Consider the following 25810-nt stretch of genomic DNA (forward strand, 5'->3'; position numbering starts at 1 on the left):
ATACAGATAAATAAACAGTCGGGTGTCTTTTAAACTCGTCTTCAAAGTCTCTCCAATCTCTGCCTCAGTATTGCCCATATTGAGAGAAGAACCTTCTTTGGAAAAAGATGAAGGAGAAGGAAGAAGAAGATGAAGGAGAAGGAAGAAGAGGATGGAGGAGATGAATGAGGAAGAGGGAAGAGATGAAAAGAAAGAGAAATGAGCAAAAGAGGGAGAAGGAAAAGTACCAGGATGGATCTGGTGGTGGAAAGAAGAAGAAAGAGAGGCAAAGGGAGGCGCCAGTGAACGAAGAGAGGAAGAAGCAGGGGCACTTAGTCCCTGCCCCAATCCTGACTCCTAACACACTGGTGCCATGTTAGATATGCTCATGAGGGAGCGGGTGGTACTGATAATGTGTGTCCTCGGCTCAGTCACGCCGAAAGTGTGACGTGACGAGCCCTTGCTTCGGATTTTGGCTGAAAGGAAGGCGAGACAAATCTTGAGTCTCCGCCATCTTTGCCCTGTTCGAGCCATTTCGAGCTTCGTTAGAACATGGTGTTTCTAGGAGGGGAATGGTTTTTTCATTGCTTATTACTACGGTGAGGGTATTTCAGGTTAAGGTATAACCGGAGAGTAAAAGTAAACTCTGGAAGGAATCTAAGGGTTTCAAATTTTTGGGGGAGTAAAGGGATTCATCTGTGGGAGAAACAACTCTTGTTTCTTCTCTTTATATAGGGGACGAAGAAGAAAGTACTTAATGAGTTCAAATCTCCAAGGAAATCTGCAAACAAGAATACGCCCGTTTCATTCCCCCACGCCATCAAAAACCGTTGAATCTGGGAGGTCTCGTAAAGGGAAGATATTAAAGACGCGCTTCGGATAACCAAACGGCATAAACGCATCGTACGCCAATTAAGGGGAACATCTTGTAGACCGGTACACTCCCTGGGCAGGTGAAGAGTCGCCAGCGTCAGTCAAGGGATGAATTAAATGAGCCATAATAAAGGCTCGGTATTACCAAAACCCCCCTCTCCGACCAGGAGGTCGGACAGCATGGTTTTGAGGGGCTATTGTGGGGCCCAACAATTTATGGGTCAGACCCACTTATTCATGGGGAGCCCTAAAACCCAAGCCAAAGAAGGTTATAGTCCAAACTCAATAACATAAAGCACAAATTGGCTTGGAGAAGCAGCCGAGGACAATGCAGTCCTCGGCTGACCCAAAGCTCCACCAAGAAGAGGGGCAAAAACGGTATAGGGACAAACTTGAAAGAAAATCTAAAATATCTAGGAAAGGCTGCCTTTACTACCTTCCCCATACATAGCTCTGTACCTAACAGAGCCGTATTCTTTAACTTTATCAACCACTCCCAACAATTTTGGTCTTGGACTGACGGGACAAGTATCAGTCTTGGAAAGGTCGATCCTACACGTGGACGAAGGAAAGTGAACGCAGGCTAGTATAAAAGAAAAAATAAGTAATCTGGAGAGGGGGCTGGGAAGACTGGCCAAAAAGGAAAGGCCTCCCAGTCCACCTCCAGGAGAAAGACTCTAAGGGTGAAGACACCTCAATCACATATGAGCACCACAAAAACCCACCGCTGGGTAACTGAGGCCTAGCCTTTCGAACCCACTCTCTACAAATGATATTGTCTGGGCCCATTCACGCGCGAACCCAACACTACTGCGGTTCGTTGCGGAACGTGTCCCTACAATATATATATATTGATTATCACTTTTTCATATTGATAAGTATCTATTTTTATTTACTATCATTTTTTTATTAAATTAAGTTAGAATAGAATTTCTATCTCGTAAAAAAAAATCCAATCTTTTTTTTAGAGTTATCTCATTTTTATTTACGTGGAATCTTAAAAAAATTAACATCTTTATTCACGTGAGTGAGATACCCATGTTATCTAGAAATTTTTTCTAATTGTTTTTAATACCAACGTAAGGAGAAGGTGTCGGCAAATAATAAAATAATTACATATCAAAATCTCTAGGGGATGCTTTCTTTGTTTTCAATAATTTGACCAAGAGATGTAACTATCTGATTGACCCACTGGCAGTGAATACCGAGCAAATACCAACAGATGTGGTGAATGGAATGCTGATAAGGTAAAATAATCCTCAATGGTGGAAGAGTGGTAGCTGTCAACTTTTCCACTGCTACCTTATCAATTTTTGGATTGACATAATTATCATCTATTTATAATTTTTCTTCTCCACTATGTACGTTCGTGTTCTATTTAAAAGTGGATTTCAGTTAGCGCAATTAGTAAAATTTCTGATAGTTGAATAAGTGATCTAGAGTTCAATTTTCGCTTATACCATAAACTGCTTGATGTTTTGGTCTATAATCAAAAGCTATCATTAGAAGCAGATGTCATAGATGGAAAAACTCTCAAAAAAAATTTCTATTTAAAAAAAAAAAAAAAAAACAAAACTACTGTATTCAAACTTGTCAGTGTTTATAAAAAATAATAACTCTTTGAGATATGTCTGCTATGCTTGCATTGTGACGAAAATACTTGCCAATGCTCTGTGTGTATTGTGTTCATCTTACAACATTCGGTTGCTAATGTTTCTATAAGCGCTATATTTGTGTGATAATTCTTCCTCTATGCAAGCATACAAGAATTTTTTTTTTTTTGATCATCAGCAAAGGAAGATCTATTAAAAAACTGCAAAGCGATTATAGCATATACTACTACCCAGAACCTGGGCTTGGTCTTGCCTGGTTACATTAGCATTGCAAAGACTAAAGGAGCAAAGCACAATACAAAGCAACCATGATAATTGTTAACTGAGGACCACGATGCTAAAAACGAGGGCTGCTTGGTTTGACTCTCTCAGATCCACAGAGCTCAGTCCGAGAAGGGTTCAATACAGATTTTTGCATCACTCTCTATATGGCCCTTTGAATATAGAACAATGGTTTCCACTATTTTAGTCAGGGTAAAAACCAGTGACCCCCTCCAATCTCTAGCCACAGTTGCAATCACTGATCTAACTGCTGCATTACAGTTAATTTTGATCACTTCTTTCTCAGGCTTTGACCAGATTGCAAGTTTCGGAGAGGGGGAGGCCACTATTGTTGCTGTCCTGGGGGTCGTGTTCTTGGTACAGCTTCATTAGTCCACTATATAGCCTATGCTAATCCACCTTAGCTCCTTCATATATCACCAATTTTTTAAGGCTGCAGAAAATCAACCCTCTCATTGGAGCTTAGGAGCCAATTACTTGGGGGACAATATCACTATATCAGTAATTATATTAGTTGCAGGGGGAATTTAACTTAAAACCATCCTGCTTAAGGGGCAAGACTTAGGTATAGTATTTAAATGCTGTTTTTTACGTTTCCTTTCTAAGATTCTGCCATGTAGATTTTTCCTTATGAGATGGAAGTGTATTTTTTAGTTAAGTAGTCATATGGTTGAATCTTAAGAAGGAAACCTAAGAAACAACACCGAAAGTACTGTACGTAAGTTTTGTTTCTGCTTAAGACCCCAAGAGCTACCAAACCATAAAGCTCTCAAAACATGACACTAAAGCAAATAGAACCCTTAACTAACAGCCAGGGATGCATTACTTAGGAAAAAAAAACAACCCTTAACTAACAACCAGGGGTTTATTACTTAGAGCATGTTGATGTATGATACAAACCTTAATTCATAGTAGTGTTTTGTGGTCGTCTAGTTGGCTTTAGCTTTACTTTGAAATTATATGTTTTGGTTGTAATTAACAATTGAGTTCATGTTGTATTTGTGTTGTTTCTTTTACTATGAATTTTGCAATATTTCTATTTTCAATCAAGGGGGGCAAAAGTTGGAAGGAAAAAAATCATGAAATTCCAAACTAGCATATTTAGTGTTAATAAACAATAAAGTAAAATATACAAAATAACCATTTTTTAAAACATTTCACTGTAATTATTTATCAAAAGGTCTCAACACTCTTTTAAATCTCAAAAATCTTTAATTATTTATTTCGTACAAAAATGTTAAAAATTTTCCTTGCAATGTATAAAATTCAAACTAGCATCTCTTTCTATATTTTTTTAAAAATCAAATATTATAATTGATTAGACTAAGGTTTTGTTTGTTATTGTTGTTATTGTTATATATGTGTCTTGTCTTTGTCTTTATCTTTCATAAAAATCTTAACTAAAAAACAAAGCCACATGTTCACACCACAGATCCATTATCGCCGATTTAAATAATACACTACTGTACCGTATCATTAAAGTAACCAATCAAATGGCCACACTTCACTATTTCTACTGTTAAAACAAAAGGCAATAAATTTACTTGTTGTAAAGTCAAAATAGATGGAGATAGAGACAGAGATGGGAGAGAAATCAGATTTTGAGAATCTTAGACCGGTTTGATTGGAAGAGTTGAAAAGTGAAAAAGTATAAAATAGGGGGGAGATATAAAAGTTTTTAGTTTTTTCTCATGATATTTGGTTTGAGAGTAAAAAAGTAGAGAAATAGAATATATAGTTTGTATAAATTTACTTTCATACTCTCAATAGACTAAAAAAATAACAAATAAGAAAAAAAATACATATGAAAAAAATAAAAGTACCAAAACGGTATAGAAAAGGACAAAAAAAAAAGCTAAAGAAGGAAATTTATAAATTAAAAAAAAAGGAAATCGACAAAAAAAAAAAAAAAAACTAAAGAAGATTAAAAAAAGGAAAAGGACAAAAAAAACTAATGAAGGAAATTTATAAAAAAGAAACAGCTGACACGTAAAAAAAAAAGACAAAATGTGAAAAACAAATATGACAAAAAGGAAAAAAAAAAAAAAAAAAAAAAAAGAGACTGTGAACAGTTCCTAGCATAGGGGAGTTTTTTGTCCAAACATTTTTTCTTTTATTTTCTCTCAATTTTAAAGAGAAAACTTTTTGGTGGGCTTAGGTAAAAAACAACTACGCCCACCATTTCTTTTCCTTCCTCTCCACCCAACCAAACACACTCTAAAAAAATTTTCTTCATATTTTTTCTCCAAAGTTTCTATCCATCCTATTTCATATCCAAACAAAAGAGATAGGGTCTGAGATGGAGAGATGAAATATCAAAGAAGGAGAGCAAGTTGTGCGGCAACTGCGACATGTGACGCATATCTAATCAGATATCCCCAATTAGTTTTGGTGGCTAAGCATGGTGAGACGAAGCCTGCTGTTGCTGGTGGCGGCATGGCATCACTGTCCAAAGTAAAGGAGGCGTGACTCGTGAGACACGCTCTCTCATAGTCTCACTTGCTATTAGATTTTAATTTTATTTTAGGGTTTTTTGTGGTAAATTTAAAGAGATTTTATGGACTGGATTTTTTTATTTATTTTTGTTTTTATTTTTGTTTATGAAAGGCTTAAACTATGAGTTTCTTCATAATTTTTTTGTTGTTGTTTGGGCTATTTAGATTAATTTTTGTGGTTGTTATTTGAGTTATTTTTGGTTTTAGAGGGTCAAAGAAACTGTAGGGGGGCAAAGTTTTGTTTCAATGGGCTCAAATTCTTAATAAACCTTAATTATACCAACTATTTTGAAAAAAATAAAAAATTGAGGGGGACCAATGAATGACTTCGTCCCTATTTCTATTCTTGCATTTTCTTTTTGAACACATTTTTCTTTTTACAATTGCCTTTTTTTTTTTAGAGAGTTTCAAAGCATTTTCTTTTTGAACACATTTTTCTCTTCACAATTGCCTTTTTTTTTTTTTAGAGTTTTAACTTATAACATCCGTTCCTGATGATAGTTTTTTATCATCAGACCAAAACACCAATCAGTTTTTGGTGTAGGCGGAGATTGAATCTCAAATTTCTTATTCAACCATTAGAGACTTTATCAGTTGAGCTAACTATTCTCTTTACAATTGCCTTTTGGTAAATAATGTAAGATATCTTCTCATTAAGTATGCAATTATCTTTTTATGGTATTGAATCACAAACAAGAATGCACTTACTATTTTTAAATTCCTGCAGGACCTTGTAAAATCATGGTTGCCGATGAGCTTTATATAAGTAACAAACTTTAACGGAGGGAAAGAAAAGATTCAACAAAGCTTTATTTTTATTTTTATGGTGTTTAGTTTGTTAGTATTGGCATTAGTTTATTATGTCAAAATGGGTAATAGTTGTAATTTTGTTAAGAAATTTATTTGGTTAAACTCATTTGGGCTACACCACTCTTATGTCGGTAATTATGAATTATTTGTATTTTGGTTTTAGTGTTTTTACAGAAATAATTTAGCACGAAATTGTGTCTGCCATGCTTGCATTGTGTGTGTGCTCGCAAACACTTGTTTGTGTAAAATTTCTTCTTTCTTAGTTAATTGAATATGCATCTCCTGTATAGCTATTGAATTACAATTATAAAAAAAATTCCAACAATGCTAAGAAGACAGAATAAGATAGCGGATTGCAAGGGTCGTTATCCAATTACAACATAGGATTCTATTTAGCATTGAATTCCATAATTGATTCCCTAGTTATGGATGATTTATAAATACCAACCCAATGAATCCATAATGGTTTAATTTCATGTCCATTTAACATTACAAATTTAGACTTCTATCATTTGGAAAAATAAATTAAAAGTGGATAATATTTTTACCTTAAGAAATCAATTGGAGCACTTCATGACACAAAAAATGAAACAAAGAGGAAACCACCTAAGGGATGGTCTAGTGGTCTTCGGTGATGCACAAGCTACGCTAAGTGTGTGGTGTTCAAATTCGAATATAGACTTACCTAAGTTGCCTCCTTCAGCAGCTCAAGGTTTACTAATGTCCCTCGTAAGGTTAGGAAGTTATAACTCACTGTAACCCCCTTACAACCTAGTAGGGCCTCGAACCCAGCGGGTGGAATGCTATTATGGTCACGCGCAGGTAAGATTGTCATATTGGTCGCCCCTTACCATTTTTTTTTGTTATAAAAAAAAAAAAAAAAGAAACAAAGAGGAAATTATTCATACTCATATAAGCTAAGTTATTAAAAATAGTATTTGTCTTTGTTACACTCCTGCTAGGGTAGATTTTTATCAAGATTCTCAATCCCCAGCCTCAAATCTAAAATGGAGACAAGTGTAGTTTAATCAAAATATTTTTATACCGTAATGTATCAATTCCAAATTCCAATTCCCGCAGCAACTAAAATAATTGGAATTCGGAATAGCATTTACAACTAGGATCTACCAGAAAAGGAAAAGAGAACTTTTCTGGTGTAGTTGCCCAAAAAAAGAGGCATCTACACGTTTTGCCTTTTGTTTTTTTTTTATTCATCCTTTCTTATTACCATAAAGTGGCGTGTTCGATCCGCACTCTGAAAATGAAATTCAACGTGACTATGCCTTTAGCTGTACTCCTCTTCGCCAACCTAGCCTTTTTGTCAACGTTCCAACTCCCAACTCAGATTCGATCCAAAGTCCCGACACAACACACATGCACCCAGTTTACCAAAACACCCCTTCCACTTTCCCACTAACTAAACTCTAGAATAGTTTTTTAATACAAAATAAAAGTTATAAACCAGCATAATCTAAGTGTATTTGTGTAAATTTTTTTTTTTTTGTAACTTGAATCTCCACTATTACCCTCCCATATTTCAAAAGAACGTATACTTATAGAATGATCACTGTACCAAAAATGCGCGGTGGTACCATTGAGATTTTCCAATTAGCTTAACACATACCGTCCTTAATCCTCTAATAACAAAAATTAATTGATATTTTAGTATTATAATAATGACTATTCAATAAGAGTGGATGTTACAAGTTGACACTTTTATCATATGTATTAAAAAATATAATTATAAAAAACCTTAACTCGATGCATAGTAAGTAGTGGCATTTTCACCTTCACCCACAAAATATACTTCTTTTGAGTATAAATAGTTAAATGATTTTACCAATGGATTCTCTTAGAGCATTCATTAATAAACTCTTTTAAAAAAAATTTTGTGAAAAAAATAAAAAATAAACTGATTTTTTTGATAATTCTTTCAATTTTCAATAAAAAATTTCATAAAATAGATTAGCCAGACCTATAGTTAAATACCTCTTTACTCAATTATCAACATTGGCAAATTCAACCCATTTATGAGTTCTAATTAACTCAGCATGTATAATATTTCAGTCGAATAAAATATTTAAGATTTGAATTCCGTTTGAAAAAACAGTAGTAGATGCACGTATCTCCTAAAAAGCATCGTAGCCGCCGCCCAATAGCAGTGGCATTTTCGTAAATTTGCTGAAAATCCACGTCATATTCTTCTTCTTAGTATAAATAGTTAAATACCAACCCCTCAATCTTCAGGCCTTTTCCAAATTTCTCTCTCGCGCCGGGCTCCACACTTCTATATAATATTCAATATAATATATGTTGTTACGGTCTCCGAGACTTGGCACTTCTTCTCACTCTGGAATTTCAATTTCCCGTGAAACTCACATTTTCCGGTAAATTATTTTCCTTGAAAATCCTATTTTTTGATCATTTTTAGTTTGTTTTATCTTCTTCTTCTTCTTCTTCTTCACTATGTTTTTTTTTTTTTTTTTTTGAATAATATTGAAGATCAAGAAGCTTGCGAAATTCAGAAATGTCACCTCCGTTACTTTCCTTGGCTCTACCTTCGGAGACCGGTCGAGTTCTCAGCATTCAATCTCACACAGTTCAGGTATTGCTGTTTGTTTTATTTTATTTATTTGTTAATTTTTGGATGTTTAGTTGCTTATCCTCTGTTTGGCTGCCGAGAAACTTGAGAAAGTGAAAGGGGAATTTTTTTTGTCATTTTTATCTTGTCAAAATCGAAAATTTCGCCTGGACTAGATTTTAACATGACTTATTGTTCAATTGATTAATGGAGTTTGTTTGTATGTAATCTTTGCATTTAATGGTAGTTCGTTAATTTAATCTCAGTTAGTTTCGATGTTGGTGTTGGTGTTGATTTTCATATATATATATATATATATATATATATATATATATATATATATTATAATGTGTGCCTGAGAATTTTGAATTATTAGAAATTATTAGCTTGTTTCATTGTGGTAATGTAAAGTACAGAACTGTGTGATTGGAGAATTCAATGGGAGGAGGAATTCTATTCCTTTCCCAACATGAACATGAAGCAAACACATAAGTTAAAGTCTTTCTAGGAATAGGAAAAAAAATTATACAAAGGAGGATGAGGGTTAGATTAGATTGAATGGGTGTTGGTGTTATTATTTATTATTTATATCCTTCTCCTCAATCAATAACTCTCCTCTGCCTCTGACTTCCAACGACAAGGATTTGGAGGACCGGATAAGTCAGCTACCAGATGAAATGCTAGTCTCTATTCTGCCTTTCTTGACTATGAAAGAAGCAGTTGGAACCAGTGTTCTTTTGCACAGATGGAAACATCTGTGGCCATTCTTCATTGGTTGTTTGGACTTTGATGATCCAGATACTTTTTGGGACATTGCTGATGAAAAGAAAAAAATTGAAATTTGAAAGGAGACATTTTGTGAAAAGGGTGAACCATGTTCTAAAAGTACATGGCTCAAATATAGACTAGTTTAGAGTTTGTTTTGAGTTGATATACATCATAAACATCACATTGATGGATGGATTAACTTTGCAATCTCAAAGGGAGTTAAAGAGGCTTGAATTGGACTTTTTACACCAACAGAGGCATGCCAAAAAACAAACGTGTTATACATTTCCACATGAACGTTTTACTAGCATCAAAAGTTCTGTGGTTGGAGTATCTTGCTTCAACTCCCTGACATCCCTCACTCTAATGTACTTACATGTAACCGGCGAGCTTCTTGAGCACCTCCTTTCCAATTGTCCCTTGCTTGAAAGATTACATGTCACCTATTCTGAAGATCTAGTGACTCTGAAGATTTGCAGTTTATCATTGGGGTTGAAGTATTTAAACATAAGATGTTGTTTTGAATTTAAAAGTATTGAGATTTTTGCTCCAAATCTTGAGTCTTTTGGCCTTGCCCCGTCTTCTAGATGTAGATGTTGGTGGATGTGATCCTCTGAATTATGCACTTTGTCCTCTGTCAAGCTACCTTTTTTGATGCTTGAATTTTTAATCTCTTCTTATCAAAATATGGAATCCCCAAAATTTCAAACATTGGCTAGACTTAGATACCCTAAATGGAGAGTACGTGCAAGTGATGGAATGAGCCTCATGGCCCTCATTGGTTTTATATCAATAATAGAGGTGGCACCTTTTTTACAAAAAATTGCTTTAGAGCTGTTATGGGCCTGAGAGAAAAGGAATTAAGGAAGGCTATTAAATATCCTAATGAGCACCTCAGGGAGGTGGAAATAGTGGGATTTGTGGGGTGTGCAATAGACATTGAGCTTACTGTTAATCTACTTGAAAGTGCCATCAAGCTTGAGAAGATTGTTATTAATCCTCGTTCTCCGATTCTTGTGGGAACCCCTTGGGAGTTTGTGAAAGTAGAGGGAGAATGAAGGCACTATAGAATGTGCCAAGCAGCTCAAGAAAAATATACCTGTAGGAGCTGAATTACTTATTCTGTAGTCATCATCAAATTGGTTTTATTTGAAGTATTCTAAAATTTAATGCACACTGGCTATTTGTTGAGGAAGGTATATTCAGACTTATGAGAATTTTCTTATGAATTGTGACTCCTGAAATCAGGCTATAGCCTCTAATTTGCTTGCCAAAAAAGAAGAAGTATGGAACTGTGTGTTATGTGAAATGTGTTTTTTTCTAAGAAGCATGAATGTGCCATGTGAAACAAGAAAGGAATGTTGAGATCGTCTCATTGATTTTGGAACTGCATTCAAAAGCCAATATTTTTTTTGATAAGTAATAAGTTTTATTGATATTAAAAAAGGGACACCCTAGTACACAGGGAGTGTACAAGGGCTCAACAATTCAAGTACAAAAATTACAAGAATCAAGGAAATCAATAAAAGAAGGGAATGATTGGTTTTGCAAAGCAACCAACTAATCCACTTTGGTTGTGCATTTGGTAATGCGTTATCGAATTACACTTCCAAATTATAGTTGTTTTTAACTTCACTTTTTTCTAGGTACAACTTTTTTTCAAACAACCCAATTTTGAAAAACTCAAAAATAAACGGGTAGATATTTGGATTTATGCTATCATTAGTCTTGAAAATCTGATACTATGATTTGTGTCCCCATACATTCAATTAATTCTCATGCGAAGTGTTAATATATATCATAATCGTTTGTCCGTGAACCCTCTCTAGAATGATGGTGTCAGTGCATCTACAAATCGTTAAGTCTTTTGACATCAAAGGGAATGATCTTGTTCTTTTTTGTTTTAGAGAGCATTTGAAATGAGTACTGTGTGTATCTTCCCCAAAGCAGCATTGTAACTGAAACAGTATGTTTCAAGCTTAAAATTTAAATTTTTGTTGTTGTATTGATGTAATTTATACTAATTTCCTTGTGTACAACAAGATATATATATATATATATATATATATTTTAAATTTACTTTGAATAAAGTATTCCATTCCATATGGAGTCCCAAACATGTATTCAGTGTATACTTTGGGCACTATCTAGATTGAGGCTGTAACAGTATATATACCTAATGCCATTGGTGCTTCTATTCCTTAGGGATATGTTGGAAATAAATCAGCCGTCTTCCCTCTACAACTATTGGGCTATGATGTGGATCCAATTAATTCAGTGCAATTCTCAAATCACACAGGCAAGCTGCTACTATTACTTCACCCGAACAGACTCAGAAACTCTGAGGCCTGACTTATGGTGCGATGTCATCTATCGATCTGTATAGTCTGGGCATTGTCTAACAAAGGTGTAACCCTGGTTTAGCCTTCTTGAAAAATGATGCAGGATACCCAAGTTTTAAGGGACAAGTTTTGAATGGACAGCAGCTATGGGAACTAATAGAAGGCCTTGAAGCGAATAATTTATTATACTACACTCATTTACTAACAGGTATGTTAGAATTATTTTCTGTAATTGTCATTTGATTCTTGGATCTTGGGTCTTGTGTGCCATGGTAGCTGTATCTTATCTTTGGAGAGGGATTTGTTTAACAAACCTTTTGGAGACAGGAGAGGATAATTTTTTTTTTGGTCATCTACAAGTATTTATAAGAAAAACAGGATCTGGTTCTAGTTGTTTATAGACGGGAACCATGCGTGGCAGAGGAAGCATGTTTAACAGAACCTCCTGTAATTGTTATAACTTGTTTTTGTTTGATGCTTTAACAATCTCAAAATCATTTTTGATGAGTTATATTGAGGTTTATATAGCTACTCCTACAGATGGCTCCTCTTAAGAGGCATTGAAGAATTTGAGAGATGAATTAATGGTTTTGTATGGTTGAGCTCCATATTAAAAAATTTTCATAGAAGTTAACTATAGCGATTGTTCAAATATCTTAGTCTGTTGTAGTAGATTACTACCTATTTCCTGTACGAGCCAAACACAATATAAATGTTTTCCTGTGTATGAATTCCTAATCCAAACTACCCTGTACCATTCAAAATTCTGGTCTCTAGACCTAGACTTTGCCTAGCACTTTTTTTTGTGTGGATAATTAGTAAAAAAGGTTTTAGTCAAATCTAGGAAAAGAGTACAATAGGTTGTGAATACAGTAAAGGATACTTGATATATACTCAACTATCCACTAAGAACAGCTCAAGCATACAAAGAATCCATAAAATCTATAAGATAATTCTCTCCATGTTGGTATACCTGTGTATACATCCTGTGTACATGGGTTGCGCCCCTTTTACGTTTCTTTAATAAAATTTTTACATATAAAAAAATTCTGCAAGATAATTCTATCTCAATTTTACCAGTACAGGGCATAAAAATCTAGAAAAAGATTACAGTAGATCCTGAAAACAGTTAAAGTATACTGGATATATACTCACTTTTCCACTTATTCATTAAAAAAAGGGGGAAAAAAAAGTCCATGAAGAAAAGCTCAAGCTTACAACGAATCTATAAATCCTACACAATAATTCTCCTAATGCTGGTGTACCTGTTTTATACATCCTGTGTACGTGGGTTGACTTGTGCCCCTTTTTCGTTTCATTAATGAAATATTTACTTAAATATAAACAAAAAAAAAAAATCTACAAGATAATTCTATCTTAATTCTACCTGTACAAGACATAAGATTAACTCCTGTAGCTCTTTTAAGGTCTATTTATTCCACAAACTGACTGGCAGTCCACTACCATGCTTCACCATCTATCATCTGATTTTTTTCCCCTAAACTTGAGTCTTTTGGATTCTTTCCCAAATTTCCCTAACAAGGGATCCACTTGGTGCCAGTTATATCTTATATATAAACTATTACCAATTACATGCTGAATTTTACTTCTTGCATGGATCCACAGTTTTAGAAGCTTTCCTCAATGTGGGGTCAGTTGCCCGTAAGAATCAACAGTGAGGATTGTTGTACAATATGCTCTACGATGTGCAATTAATCTGAATGAAGTTCTCCTACGTCATAAAAAAGAAAGATGCTTTCCTCAATGTACGAGGTTTCAAATGCCAAAAGCTTTTTTCCTTTGATTGTATCAACCCAAGCCCTAACAGTGTCTAGATAGAGCTAAAGAATGATCTACTTGGAAGTAGGAAGGTGTCTATTTTGAGGCAGTCATTGAGATATTTTCTAATTCTAGTTTGACATAATTTATGCCCAATGGTAATATAGACTCTATGGCGCATGTTAGTGGACCATAGTGCAATGCATTCTATTACTATATCCTCATGTTCCAACCCTTAGCTACCTAATCAGCTTTTGACATCTATAAGATCTTGACCAATGAACTCCTTGTAAATTTTTGGGTCTTTTGCCTTTTAGATCTGATTTGGTTTTATTTTTCTTTTCCATTTTGTGGTCTATGGTATATGTCTAGTTTTTTTTTTGAGAAAGAAAAAGAAAACTAGACATATACCATAGACCACAAAATGGTATATGTCTAGTTGATGCAGGAAAGTGTACGAAAATAGGGATAAACGAGGAACAAAAGTGATAAACAGAACAAACCCTAGGCTTCACTACCTAGAATCAGCCTGCAAGCCCGAGGCATCACCACATCATCACCAAACAAAGATAAAAACATTCTCAAATAATAATTTTCATATTTAAATTACAATGCATTTCCCAATTACAAGAGCATTAGTTAAATAGGGTATCAAGAATTATGTTCAAATGGAAATATCCAATAAAATTTCATGAACCCTCAACATTAAAAATCCAAAATCCAAATTCAAATTCAAAGACAAAATTAATTTTAAGTTCAAAAATAAAATCTTAAATGATGTTGGTGCTCCTTGCATCACTAGTGTAATATGGATCTGGCCTATATTTTGCAATGAAAGTTTTATTTTTAACTCCTGCTTAGTAACTGAAGAAGGAGATGAGTGGATGAGATCTATTCCCTAAATCACCCCAAAAGGAATACTCTAACCTCCTAGGTAGTTTAGGCACCTATCAACACTCAACCTCATCACTCCTTAGCAATGTGGAGCTAAGCCCATGAGGGCTGAAGGTTTTTTCTTTTGCTTATAATGAATTTTTTACTAACCAGAAAGAAGGAAACCATTGTGCTAGATTTTTGTATGGAGGGTTGTTTTGCCCAAAAAAGAGCACCATGAACTGCTAATGACATGCTCACCTTTTTTGGTTAACTAAATCTGGGTCTCTGGAGTCTTGTGACATTAAACTTGATTTCACAATGATTGTATGATCAACTGACAGGGTCATCTACCCATTGGATGTTCATAATTAAATACCCGTTTCTTTTAACGCAAATCTCCATGAGAGATAGTGAATACTGATTTATGTGCTCCCCAAAGTTATGTAAGCGAAGTCATTCCTGATCCTTGATAGAGAATATTGATTATAAATATTGTTAAAGGCATAACAAATGGTTTTAGCTTGAGATCTAATAGATTTGTTTTTATTTATGTTACCTAGTAAGGAAGTAGAAAATTTATTTTCTTCTTAAAGTGTCAATTTCCTATTCCAAAGTTATGTAAGCAAAGTCATTTCTGATCCTTGATAGAGAATATTGATTCCAAATATTTTTATAGGTATAACAAAGGGTTTAGCTTGAGATCTGATAGATATGATTTTATTTATGTTACCCAAGGGCATGGAAAATAATTTTTCTAACTTAAGATGTCAATTTCCTCCTTGAAGTCCTAAGGGGGTGGTGTTCTTTATGTGGACAGCAGCTTTGGTAAGGATCCTTATGTTGGATATCTTACAAGGAGGGGTTTGCCATTAGCGAATTGGTGTTGTATGTGTTGAAGGAATGGGGAAACAGTGGACCACCTCTTAATTCGCTGTGATTTTGCTCATGCTCTCTCATTCGTGTTTCAGATGTTTGGGATTCACTGGGTCATGCTGGGGTCTGCTGCAAGTCTATTGTTTTGTTGGAGAAACTGGTTTGGGAAATATGGCCCAGATGTTTGGAATATGGTGCTGGGCTGTTTGATGTGGATTATAGTGGAATTGTTGTTCACAATGTTCATTCATTTTTTAGTTAGACCTTTTACTTGATATTTTTGTGATTTTTTGTATGCCTTTTGATCCTTAGTGTTTATCATTGTGAAAAATAAAGCTTTATCTCTATCAATAATATTGCATTATTTACCCTTAAAAAATATATTATTTTGAAAATTGAGTTTATTTCTAACTGTTTGAAAGAAATTATATGTGTATTTGGATCTTCCTCTGATTGTGTTTGCTTTTAACTCAGACACATTTTCCATAGTGCCCTTTTATTTCTTCCTTCTCTGAGAAACTATGATCAAAATTGCTTTCCTGTTATCTGGCTATTTTGTTCAATTTCTATGATTTGTGCTTTATTGGGACATGTTCTTTTTCATTTTACATGGCGCTAAGTGTTGACTAATTTATTTGCAGGTTATATTGGTTCGGTTTCTTTTTTGAACACTATATTGGAAGTTGTCAATAAGCTTCGTTCTATAAACCCGAAACTTATATATGGTGAGTACATTACATTTCAGATAAAGATTGGACTACTAATTTTTTCAGTCATTGCCATAAAAGACAGTGACCTTGATACTAGTGACTAGAGAAAAGTAGTTTGTGAGGGCTTTGATCTGTTGAGTACATATATGGACATGTTGTACTTTTTACTTGAATATACTGTTCTCACTATGATGTAAAATTTTCAGCTGTATGCTCATTTGTACAAAGAAGAGACTTTGACAGATTATATTGATTTATGGTAATTTTAGATTATCTTTTGGTACATCTCATGTTGCGCTCTTTCTATACTGAAAAATATCGACTTATGTAAAGACTAAAATAAAACAATCTACGTAGTTAAAATATGGTGGAAAAATAAAACATGGTTTTTGATTTCTGGCACAAAGTAGTTTGGATGAGGCACTGCTGTTACCTATTGTAGTTGATGCAGCTGCGGCTGTTGCTGGTGACAATTATGGTTAGGTTAGAAATGAGTTTTTGTACAAGTAAATCTGTAGGTCATACTGGCTTTATAAGTTCAAGGACACTCAGTTTAAAGTGCCCCATAAACCAAATATTAAAGAGATTATAGACTTAAATAGAAGATTTGAAGAGAATAAACTATTGGCTTGAGCTGATAAAATATCCATTATCTGTTTATTATATTTAGGCTTCAAGTGTCATAGATTTTTTTTGATAGATAAGAATAATTTTATTAAAGAAAGGCTACTTCATGTACAAAGATCACAAAGAAGCCTAAAGAACTACAACAAGAAAAGATCATGTACATAAAGACAGCATATCCATAAAAGTAGGTATGGAATCACTGTTCATAAATCTCTGTGCATGGGACCACTCATATAAGGAACTAGTAAAGGTTGCTAGCAGCTGAGACCTGTACTTTCCGCATCTTCAAAAGTGCGCTGATTACGTTCCCTTCATATGGTCCACATTAAACATGATGGAACCATATTCCATATATTTGATGAATGCCTAACAACCCAGTTCCTTCATCTAAACAAAAGGTCAATAATTGTTTCCAGTAAAACCCAATTAATCCCAAAGGTTCTAAATACATGGCTCTACAAATCTGACACAACATTGCAATGAAGCAATAGATGGTTCTAAGTGTGATAAATATACAACAGTGTTTCTTTGTTGCCTTTTAGCTTAAAACTAATAGGTGAAGCATAATAATTGTGTCTTAGAGAATGGTAATGTCCCTTTATATATCTTTTTTTGCCCTCAAAATGGGGAAAAACATTTTCATGTATATCTAATTGATATTTGGATTTTCATGGCTAGTCTGTGATCCAGTTCTAGGTGATGAAGGAAAGCTCTATGTCCCTTCAGAGCTGGTATCAGTATATCGTGAAAAGGTGAGCAATCTAATATCCATTGATATGTTTTTTAATTTGCATACTTATCATATCTTATCCTTTTCATATATACAATTTGGATATGAATTTGGAATATTTGGATGTTCTTGACTACTACTAAAGCTAAAAATTATGTAAGACCAATATCTTTAACTGTGTTTGGAATTTGTCAATGAGATCGTGAATATGGGACAGCTGGAGTAATCATTTAATCATGAATAATTACCAATTGATATTAATGTTCTTAATGCAAAGGTTATATAAAAATTGATGTGATGGTAACGTTTTGGTATTCCCTTATGACTAGGTTGTCCCAGTGGCTTCAATGTTGACTCCCAACCAGTTTGAAGCAGAACAGTTGACTGGATTCAGGTATCTACTAATACCTTGATAGGGTTGGTGTAGCTTATCTTTTTGAGTATGAGTCTTTTACATCTTGATATGTCTAGATATACCATATAGGTCATCAATATATGATTCTCATTTTTCCCTCTTCTCTACTTGTTTCGGATTATTGGAAATTTGCATGGAAATAAGTTTAGCAGATAAAAGTTAACTAAATGAATAGAAAATAAAGAGTAAAGTGTTCAAAAAATTGGAATATGAAATTTTAAAAGGGTCACTATCTTTGCTTTCCCCTAACTTGTGTGTTATTTGTTGGCTTCTAATCCAGTCCTTAACTACTTTTATGGAAGAGTATAATTAGTTGATATCATCTCATTTGCACCTGTTTTGCCATTCACTTACTCTTTCTATTAGGAGCCCTCATCCTTCCTCCTCACCTGCATTTATGTCTTTCTTTAAATGTGTGTATTAATATATAAATACATAAGAGTTGAGTTGAACTCATAAACACATTAAATTTCACCTATAAGGTTTTTTATTTTTTGTTTTCATATCCCCATTTGAATCTACTACCATTTGAAGTTTTAGACTAACAAAAATTTCAGAAGCGAATCTTAGTATATATTATAAAAGATAAGCTTGTATTCTTTTCTCTATCCTTTGCCTTTGCATTGCTGTAGCTCGTGCCTAAAGATGTGATATACTTGTCACAGGATTGGCTCTGAAAGAGATGGTCGGGAAGCTTGTAACATCCTTCATGCTGCAGGACCATCAAAGGTTTTGTTATATCATAATATATTGAACCCTCTAAGACCTATGATTCTTTCACTTCTTTGAATATGGGAGTCTAATTTATGTACCATGGTAAATTATCATTTGTCTATTGCTATCCTGCAATGGTGAAGTTGGAGTACCTTTTGTACTAGGGTTGCAACTTTCTTAGTGCTTTGTAATTGAAGTTATTTACTAATAAAAAAAAGCTGTTGATATTTGATTACAAATGTGTCCAAATCAATGAGGCAACCATATTTGTATGGTACCAATATCTGGTAAAAATGATCACTCAAGCTTGTGATTTTAATGCTTATTTGTAATGAAAAGAAAATATTAGCAAATGCAGAAGAATATAAACTGCTAATGGTCTTGTCTTCTATGATCTGCTATTAAATATGGTTTCTATAAGCTCTGGTATTAAATATCGATTCCTAACCCCTTTAAACAAGCCTGCTTTACGATGCACATGGATCATTGCAAAGAACTGTAGATATAGTCTTGATGTCTGAAATCTACAGCATGCTGCAGTTAAGTGGACATTATTAATACGGGGCATCATTATAGGCATGCTGTAGCACTCTATCTTAGAAGTAATCACATGAACAAGTTACTGGGATGAAGTGAAATCCTTTTTGATGGGAAGATTCATAGCTAACTTTGGATGCACTAATTATATCATTTCTGCTAGTCTCCCCAATATGTGGGTATTTGCACTTGGTGGTCAGACTACATGATGAGGAAGCATTGTTTTTTATTGGCATTATGATAATAAAAGCCTAAAGCCTCACCTAATGCCTGATAAGTAATCTGTCACCTCCATTAGCTTCTTAATAATTAGTCTATGCAATCATGAGAATCCATTATGCTTTCTCAGAAATGGTTAGCATTTTCCTGGGTTATGAGATTTTCCATTAATTGAATCCATAAATCAACAAAATGTGATATGCCGAAGATTGCATGCTTATCATGGCTAATAGAGCATCAGATAGGTCCATTAAATAAGCACTATGGTTTGTCTTCTTTGAAGTCTGTGATGCATTTGATGAGTCTAGATTCTCCAATGTTTGTATTGGTAGCATTAAGAAATTTGCATGTTAGTTACACTTTGCAAACACAGCACTTCATGTTGTGTAACTTAAGCTTCCCTCCCTTAAAATACTATCTAAACATTTTATAAATGCCAAATATTTTTTTTTTTTTTTGATAGGTAAGAAAAAATATATTCAAAAAACTACTAGATGCCAAATAGCACCAGCATAACAAAAGTACAAAAAAGAAAAGCAGAGAACAAAAACAAAAAACATTAATTACAAAGAAAGAGAGCTAAGGAAAAGAGGAAGAGAGTCACTAGATGTGAGTCCCCAAGCCCTAGCCCAGTCAAACAGGGAACTAGAAAAGAGAGCAAGCATTTGGTCCTCAGATCTATCCAAATCCTCAAACGTCCGCCGATTGCGTTCCTTCCAAATACACCACATCAAACACAACGGAACTAAGTTCCAAATGTAAGATGAATGCTTTCCCAACCAATTCCACCAACTATTGGAGGGGCTGATATGTCAAATTAGAAGCTAAGATGTGATGGTCAATTCAATGTCTGTTCTTAGTAAGGCCCCTTGGAGTATTTGGGGTTGTAAAATTCATAGAAATGGTGCATTTTTTATTACATGGTGGCATTGGGAAAATTTTAAACTAATTAAACATAATATCATTCTGATAAATCGATGTTGTATGGTTGCTAATGACCATTGGTCTCTTTGTGACATATACGGTTAAATGGGTGATGTGTTGAATGGTGGTTGATCTGTTTTTTTGTTGGCAAGGAATGTTTGGAAGATATAAAAAATCTGCTTCTATTGCACCTTGAATGGCATTGAGAAACAATTGAACCTTTAATGGAATTGAGTTATCTACACTTGACTTGACATTCTATTTGTACAATTGGTTTGAGTTGTCTAATGCATTTGGCAATGTTTCTTTTATAGATTCATTGATAATATTTGATTGTAATTCTTTGGGGGATTCCTTCTTACAACCTGTATACTTAGGTTTCTCCTCTTATTAAAATTTTCATATTATTCTTTTTTTTTTTTACTTACCAAACATAAAAATTAATTTAAAAAAGAAAAGAAAAGAAAGGAAAATGTAAGGAACTTGTCCATGAACTTCAAGCATAATACACCTCCCTTTATCTCTGAATTTTAAAGTATAATGTATATATTCTGAATGTTTTCCAAAGTGTAATGTATATATTCTGGTTGATCGCAGGTAGTGATTACAAGCATAGTTATTGATGGCAGTCTTCATCTTATTGGCAGTCATCAGAAGGAGAAGGTAAACCTTTGTATTAAATGTAGTTACGGTTTGAGATTTCAACTATGGCTTAAACTTGGTCATTATGGAATCTTAAGTGTGAAACTGTGCTCCTATTTCCTCATTGGACATCATCACATACTTTGAGATGCTTAATTATATTATTAGCTAAGTATTGATTCTTTGTTGGAATATATTTATCTCTACTGGCTTTACTTTTATATATATAATTTGGAATATTGACTCTCTTGTCCATTGGTATGCGTAATAGGATGTGTCTATGTTATTTTTTTCTACTTTCATTAGAAATGCCTGCTGGTCTTCTGGTGTGTGCCACTAAGAATATACCTGAAGGGGGGCTCCAGGGCATGAGCATAGATTGCTTAGCTCATCAAGGGTGAATGCCCTTGGATTACCTTACATAGCATAGGGCTCTTCATTAGAAAGGTTCCTTGTGTTATCTAAAAAACTAAGAAAAAAAAGAAGAGAATACACTTGTAGGGACTCATGTATCTGCAATCACATTCACTAATTCGCACACCCCAAAAGTGATTTCAGTTCACGATTTTTGTTCATTTTTGGTATGTGTAACAAACACTAAATATTTTTTTAGATATGGTGACAAGTCCCTTTTTAATTTCTTCAAATGTTGAACTAAAAAAGTAATCTACTGGTGTATGAAAATGTGAGAAGCAACTATAATTATATGAAATTAGAAACTTCCAAAATTTGAATTTCATTGTGGCTGTCTCTTCAAATCTTCTTCTATATTATTCTTGTTGAGAGTAGATTGGTGAATTATATGGCTTCCTATCAAACTATTTATTTAGGTGGAAATTTATAGTGCTCTCTCTCTCTCCCAAAACTTGTTTCTCGTAAATATGAATTCATGAAACCGTCTTATCTCTTCCTTGTTACTATATTAAGATGCTTACCCCTTAATGAGATATTTGAAAATATATGATTTTGGCCAATCTACTCACTTATTCTTTTTCTATAACTTGCATGTGACAGGATCAATCTCCTGAGCAATTTAAAATTGTTATTCCGAAAATTCCAGCATATTTCACGGTAGGTGAATTGTTACTATACTTCCTTTCATATACAAATCTTTCATGGTTGTACTCTGGGGTGCTAAGACTGATTGGTAACTGGGAATTGCTTATTTTATGAAGCTTTTCACTAAATGACGGGAATTTGACAAGTTACTTGATCTGGCCTGAGATATGAGACATATTCATTGAAGTAGCATGTCTAGGGCACGAGAGACATAAATCTTAAAATGCAATGATATTTAGGAATGTCTTTTCAAGGTTAAATGCATGACTCGAATAATTTTGTTTGTATCTGCATTAGATGGTCAAAAATGAAAATTGAGAAAGTGAAATATTGTATATAAATAAAGAAAAAAATAAAATTACATGGCACTATGCATGCTTTAAAAAAAAATTAATGAGCTTTCATGATAAAATATTTTTACTTGTGAAAAATGTAAAAATTGTGTATATTAATGATACAACAGTTCATCATTAGAAACTAGAAGAAAGTTCAGTTATAGCTGGTATAAAGCACAAGTCCATTTTATTAATCCCAGTTTGCTGCCTTAATCACGTTATCACAATTAATCTTCATTTTTTAAAAGATTTTTTACTTCAATATTCAAATACACGTGAAGGGCTTCTTGGTGGTGCACATAATACTTGGAAAATGGATTACATCATTCACGCATAGGAAGGGAGAACATACAATCCCTTAATTCTTTTTCCCTTTTTGCAAGATGTTCTCTTATTTAATCACTTCCTCTTCCTGCTTTATTCATTGAATCAGGTTCAAATGTATTTTTCTTCATTTACTTGTTTAATTAGATTATTAATTTTGATGCAACTTTTTCCTTGCATCCTTATTTGTGCTTTCAACCTTCCTTATATTGCAACAAATATGTCCTCATAAGAGGTTCTACATTGACAAGCACTATGTGCATTGCTTGCAGGGAACAGGAGATCTTATGACCTCTCTTCTACTAGGTTGGAGCAATGTAATTCCTCTAAATTTAATTCCACCTCAAATCAAATGCTAGAGTTTTTTTTTTGGCAATAACATTTTATTTTCTACTTATAATTATTTTCTGTGCCATTTAGAAATATCCTGACAACCTTGACAAGGCAGCAGAGCTTGCAGTATCAAGCTTGCAGGTACTCATTTATTCTGTTTTTGCAGTTCATTACTAAAGGTTGCCTTCATAATTAAGTGGAAGTATTTCTAGAATGATAAAATAAAGGAATCTTAAATTTTTTTTCCCCCCAAGTGACATTTGGTCACAACTTGTATATATAGGCATAAACTTGGATGACATTTTGTATCTGACAGTTTGAGCTCCTAGGTTAGATCTTACCTGTTATCTCATTCTCAATGTGAGATATCATTCTATCTATGGATTGAATTTTTTTTTTTTCAATAAGAAGAAGGAAGAAGAAAGTGAGACTTGGATGAGGCTCATTAAGCAAAAAAAGAAGTTACCTTTTTTTTTTTTTGATAAATAAATATGCACAAAGCTACCTTATCATCCAGAAAAGGGTCTAGAATTGATGTTAAAGAGATGAGTTTTTATTGGCTTGCTGTAAGAAGTTGCAATGGATTTGGTAACTTAGAGTCTTCTACTCATGCTTATCCCCAAAAAGAAAAGTTTTCTGGTCATCCTTTTGGGTGAATTCAAGTCCAGACGCTTTCATGCACATGAACTTCTTTTTATGAGCCATGGAGAGATTGGAGTTCTAGGGAAGTGAGAGAAATTTTCTCTTTGGTTTCTATTTTCACTTGGGTATATTGAATAATTCTATTTGTGAAAAGTGTGGCCATGTTTTCATATTATTATATCCTCTTGTTTCACTTAGAACTCTGAAATCAAATTAAACTCGACCCAACTCAACTCAATCAATCACTAATCCAATTAAGAAGTCAATACTTTATATCTAACCAAATTGAGTTGACATCACTCAAGCATAATGTGTTTTGGTAGAGGTCAATGTACTAAATAACTCTCCTTTTTTAACAGAATTTGTATTACTTATCATTAAATAATATTGATTTAAGTAACTTCTTACTTATATTATATCGCTCAATAAATTCCAAAGCTTCTACCTTTGACCGGTTCTTAGGCTCCAGTTCAAAGTTTGTTATGGTTCCATTTGTTTACATAATCCTTGCAATAAATTAAAATATAAATCACTCTATATTCTACCAAGTTTCAATGTTTGAACTTTGTCTGTTTCACTTCAATTCCTATGCCTTTATCTCTCAAGCAAGGGATTCAGTACATTTTGTTGATTGTCGTAGTTCTGTATTGTACAAGCATGTCATTTCTGCAAAAAGGTTACTGCATCTAAATTCTTCATGCTTTGACTAGTTTTACCATTAAAATCAATCTTTAAAGTCATTCTCTGATGCATATATTTGGTCTGTTGGGGAACTTCAGATTTGGTATATGAAGTGAAACTTTTGCATGCGTGTGCGTACAAAGTAAAAGAAGAAAAGAAAGACATTTGTAGAGGAACCATTACTTTGAGATTATTAAACTATGGCTTGCAGTTACCATCTGTAATTGGATTCAGTTGTTGCACAATTGTAAATTGATTGTCGGAGTGTTTCCCATCCTTGCAGGCACTTCTGCAGAGGACACTGAATGACTATAGAAGCGCGGGATACGATCCCCAATCAAGTAGTTTGGAGATTCGTTTGATTCAAAGCCAGGATAACATTCGCAATCCACAAGTTGCATTCAAAGCTGAAAAATTCAACTAAATGGGTGATATGCGGTGGGGCATATTTAATAATCATGCTTATCTGATACAATTTAGCATTATTTATAAAAAGAAAATGTGATTTCATCCTCTCTCTGTCTCTCTCTCCATCCCTCCATAAACAAAAAAGTTGCTGCTGATTAAAAAACTGATCGCTGACGTGTAAAATTAAAAAATAAAAGAAAAAAGAAACAATTTTGCCTTGATTAGAAAGACAATTGAGGGTTCTTTTGTAAATTAAAGAATTCATATTACAAATAATCTTTCATCTTGTTTGTGGGGAGAGAGAGACAGAGAGAAATGCTCTTTTTTTTTGGTTGCCCTCTAGCTGATTATACGAGAGTAAGACATAAACGCAGCCAGCATTAATTAACCACGCTGCCATTATGCTTTAAACTTGCTTCACTGCATTTTGGTACATACTGCATGAGAGGCCAAATGGGGTAAATTTAAGGGTATGGTTATGCAGCGATTGTAATGCGAGTTTGTAATTGGTTTCATAAGTATAAACAAAAAATGAAGATGAAGGTTGATTTTTTTGGAGTACAGGTTAGTTGTATTATGCAGACTAATTTCTAATCTTTATTATTAATTTCTATATAATGTGAAATTGTGATTTTTCAAACTTACGGCCAATATACAGCTATAATATACTTGTCGTATAATTTACTTCGACTTTTAGGATCAGATGCACATAAACATATCATGAACTTGCGACCTTTCCTAATCTTGAACATTCAACTTTGACTGACCATACATTGGGGATGAGTTATGTATGTTATCCTGATGAGCTCTGCTACAGCTACCAGATTTTTTAATGAAAAAATTTACACGGCATCTCACTAGGCATTTCACTGGGGTCCACCACACAATCATCTCAATGTTTTTTGTTTTTGTTTTTTTAGGAATCAGTTCAATGTTTTAAATGTGGGTATTCTCAAAAAAATGTGGATATTGCTCTTGCAATTGGGGATTAATCGTCAAGTGGAGTGTACATTAAGTCATTAACAAGTGTCAAAAGATTTATTGTTGTTTGAAAAGGATGGTGTCTTCTCAAATTTGATGGGGCCACCTCTTTTATGGATAATAATCATATAATTTATAAATTAACTTTTCAAGTAAATCAATAGCACAAGGTAAAGATCTTTCAATTTTATCTTTTCAATTTTTGTCTGAAAAAGTTAAAAGACTGGAGTGTAAAGTTTATAGCCCTTAGGTACAGGA

General features: G+C 33.8%; 1 protein-coding gene across 2 annotated transcripts; it reads left to right on the forward strand.

Annotated features, from left to right (window-relative positions):
* The first annotated feature begins 8274 nt into the window (after positions 1-8274).
* Positions 8275-24677, forward strand: LOC126707078 (pyridoxal kinase). 2 transcript variants are annotated; one of them, XM_050406686.1, is made up of 13 exons: positions 8275-8439; positions 8555-8657; positions 11607-11705; positions 11852-11951; positions 15913-15996; positions 17287-17360; positions 17668-17732; positions 18419-18482; positions 20745-20810; positions 21804-21860; positions 22780-22824; positions 22928-22981; positions 24447-24677. In XM_050406686.1, exons 1-13 carry the CDS (start codon positions 8363-8365, stop codon positions 24585-24587), a joined length of 1029 nt encoding a protein of 342 aa, XP_050262643.1. In that variant the 5' UTR covers positions 8275-8362; the 3' UTR covers positions 24588-24677. The 2 variants fall into 2 exon arrangements, with proteins under 2 accessions (XP_050262643.1, XP_050262642.1); XM_050406685.1 differs by having other exon boundaries at positions 11607-11700; positions 11826-11951.
* Positions 24678-25810: the final 1133 nt, after the last annotated feature.

The sequence above is a fragment of the Quercus robur genome, chromosome 11 (genome assembly GCF_932294415.1).
Source record: "Quercus robur chromosome 11, dhQueRobu3.1, whole genome shotgun sequence".
Lineage (NCBI taxonomy): Eukaryota > Viridiplantae > Streptophyta > Magnoliopsida > Fagales > Fagaceae > Quercus > Quercus robur.

Coding starts and splice junctions, on each gene's coding strand:
- LOC126707078 (XM_050406685.1), top strand. CDS start 8,363: ATGTTGTTACGGTCTCCGAGACTTGGCACTTCTTCTCACTCTGGAATT. Junction 8,658..11,606: donor TTCAATCTCACACAGTTCAG/GTATTGCTGTTT, acceptor TCTATTCCTTAG/GGATATGTTGGAAATAAATC. Junction 11,701..11,825: donor GCAATTCTCAAATCACACAG/GCAAGCTGCTAC, acceptor ACCCTGGTTTAG/CCTTCTTGAAAAATGATGCA.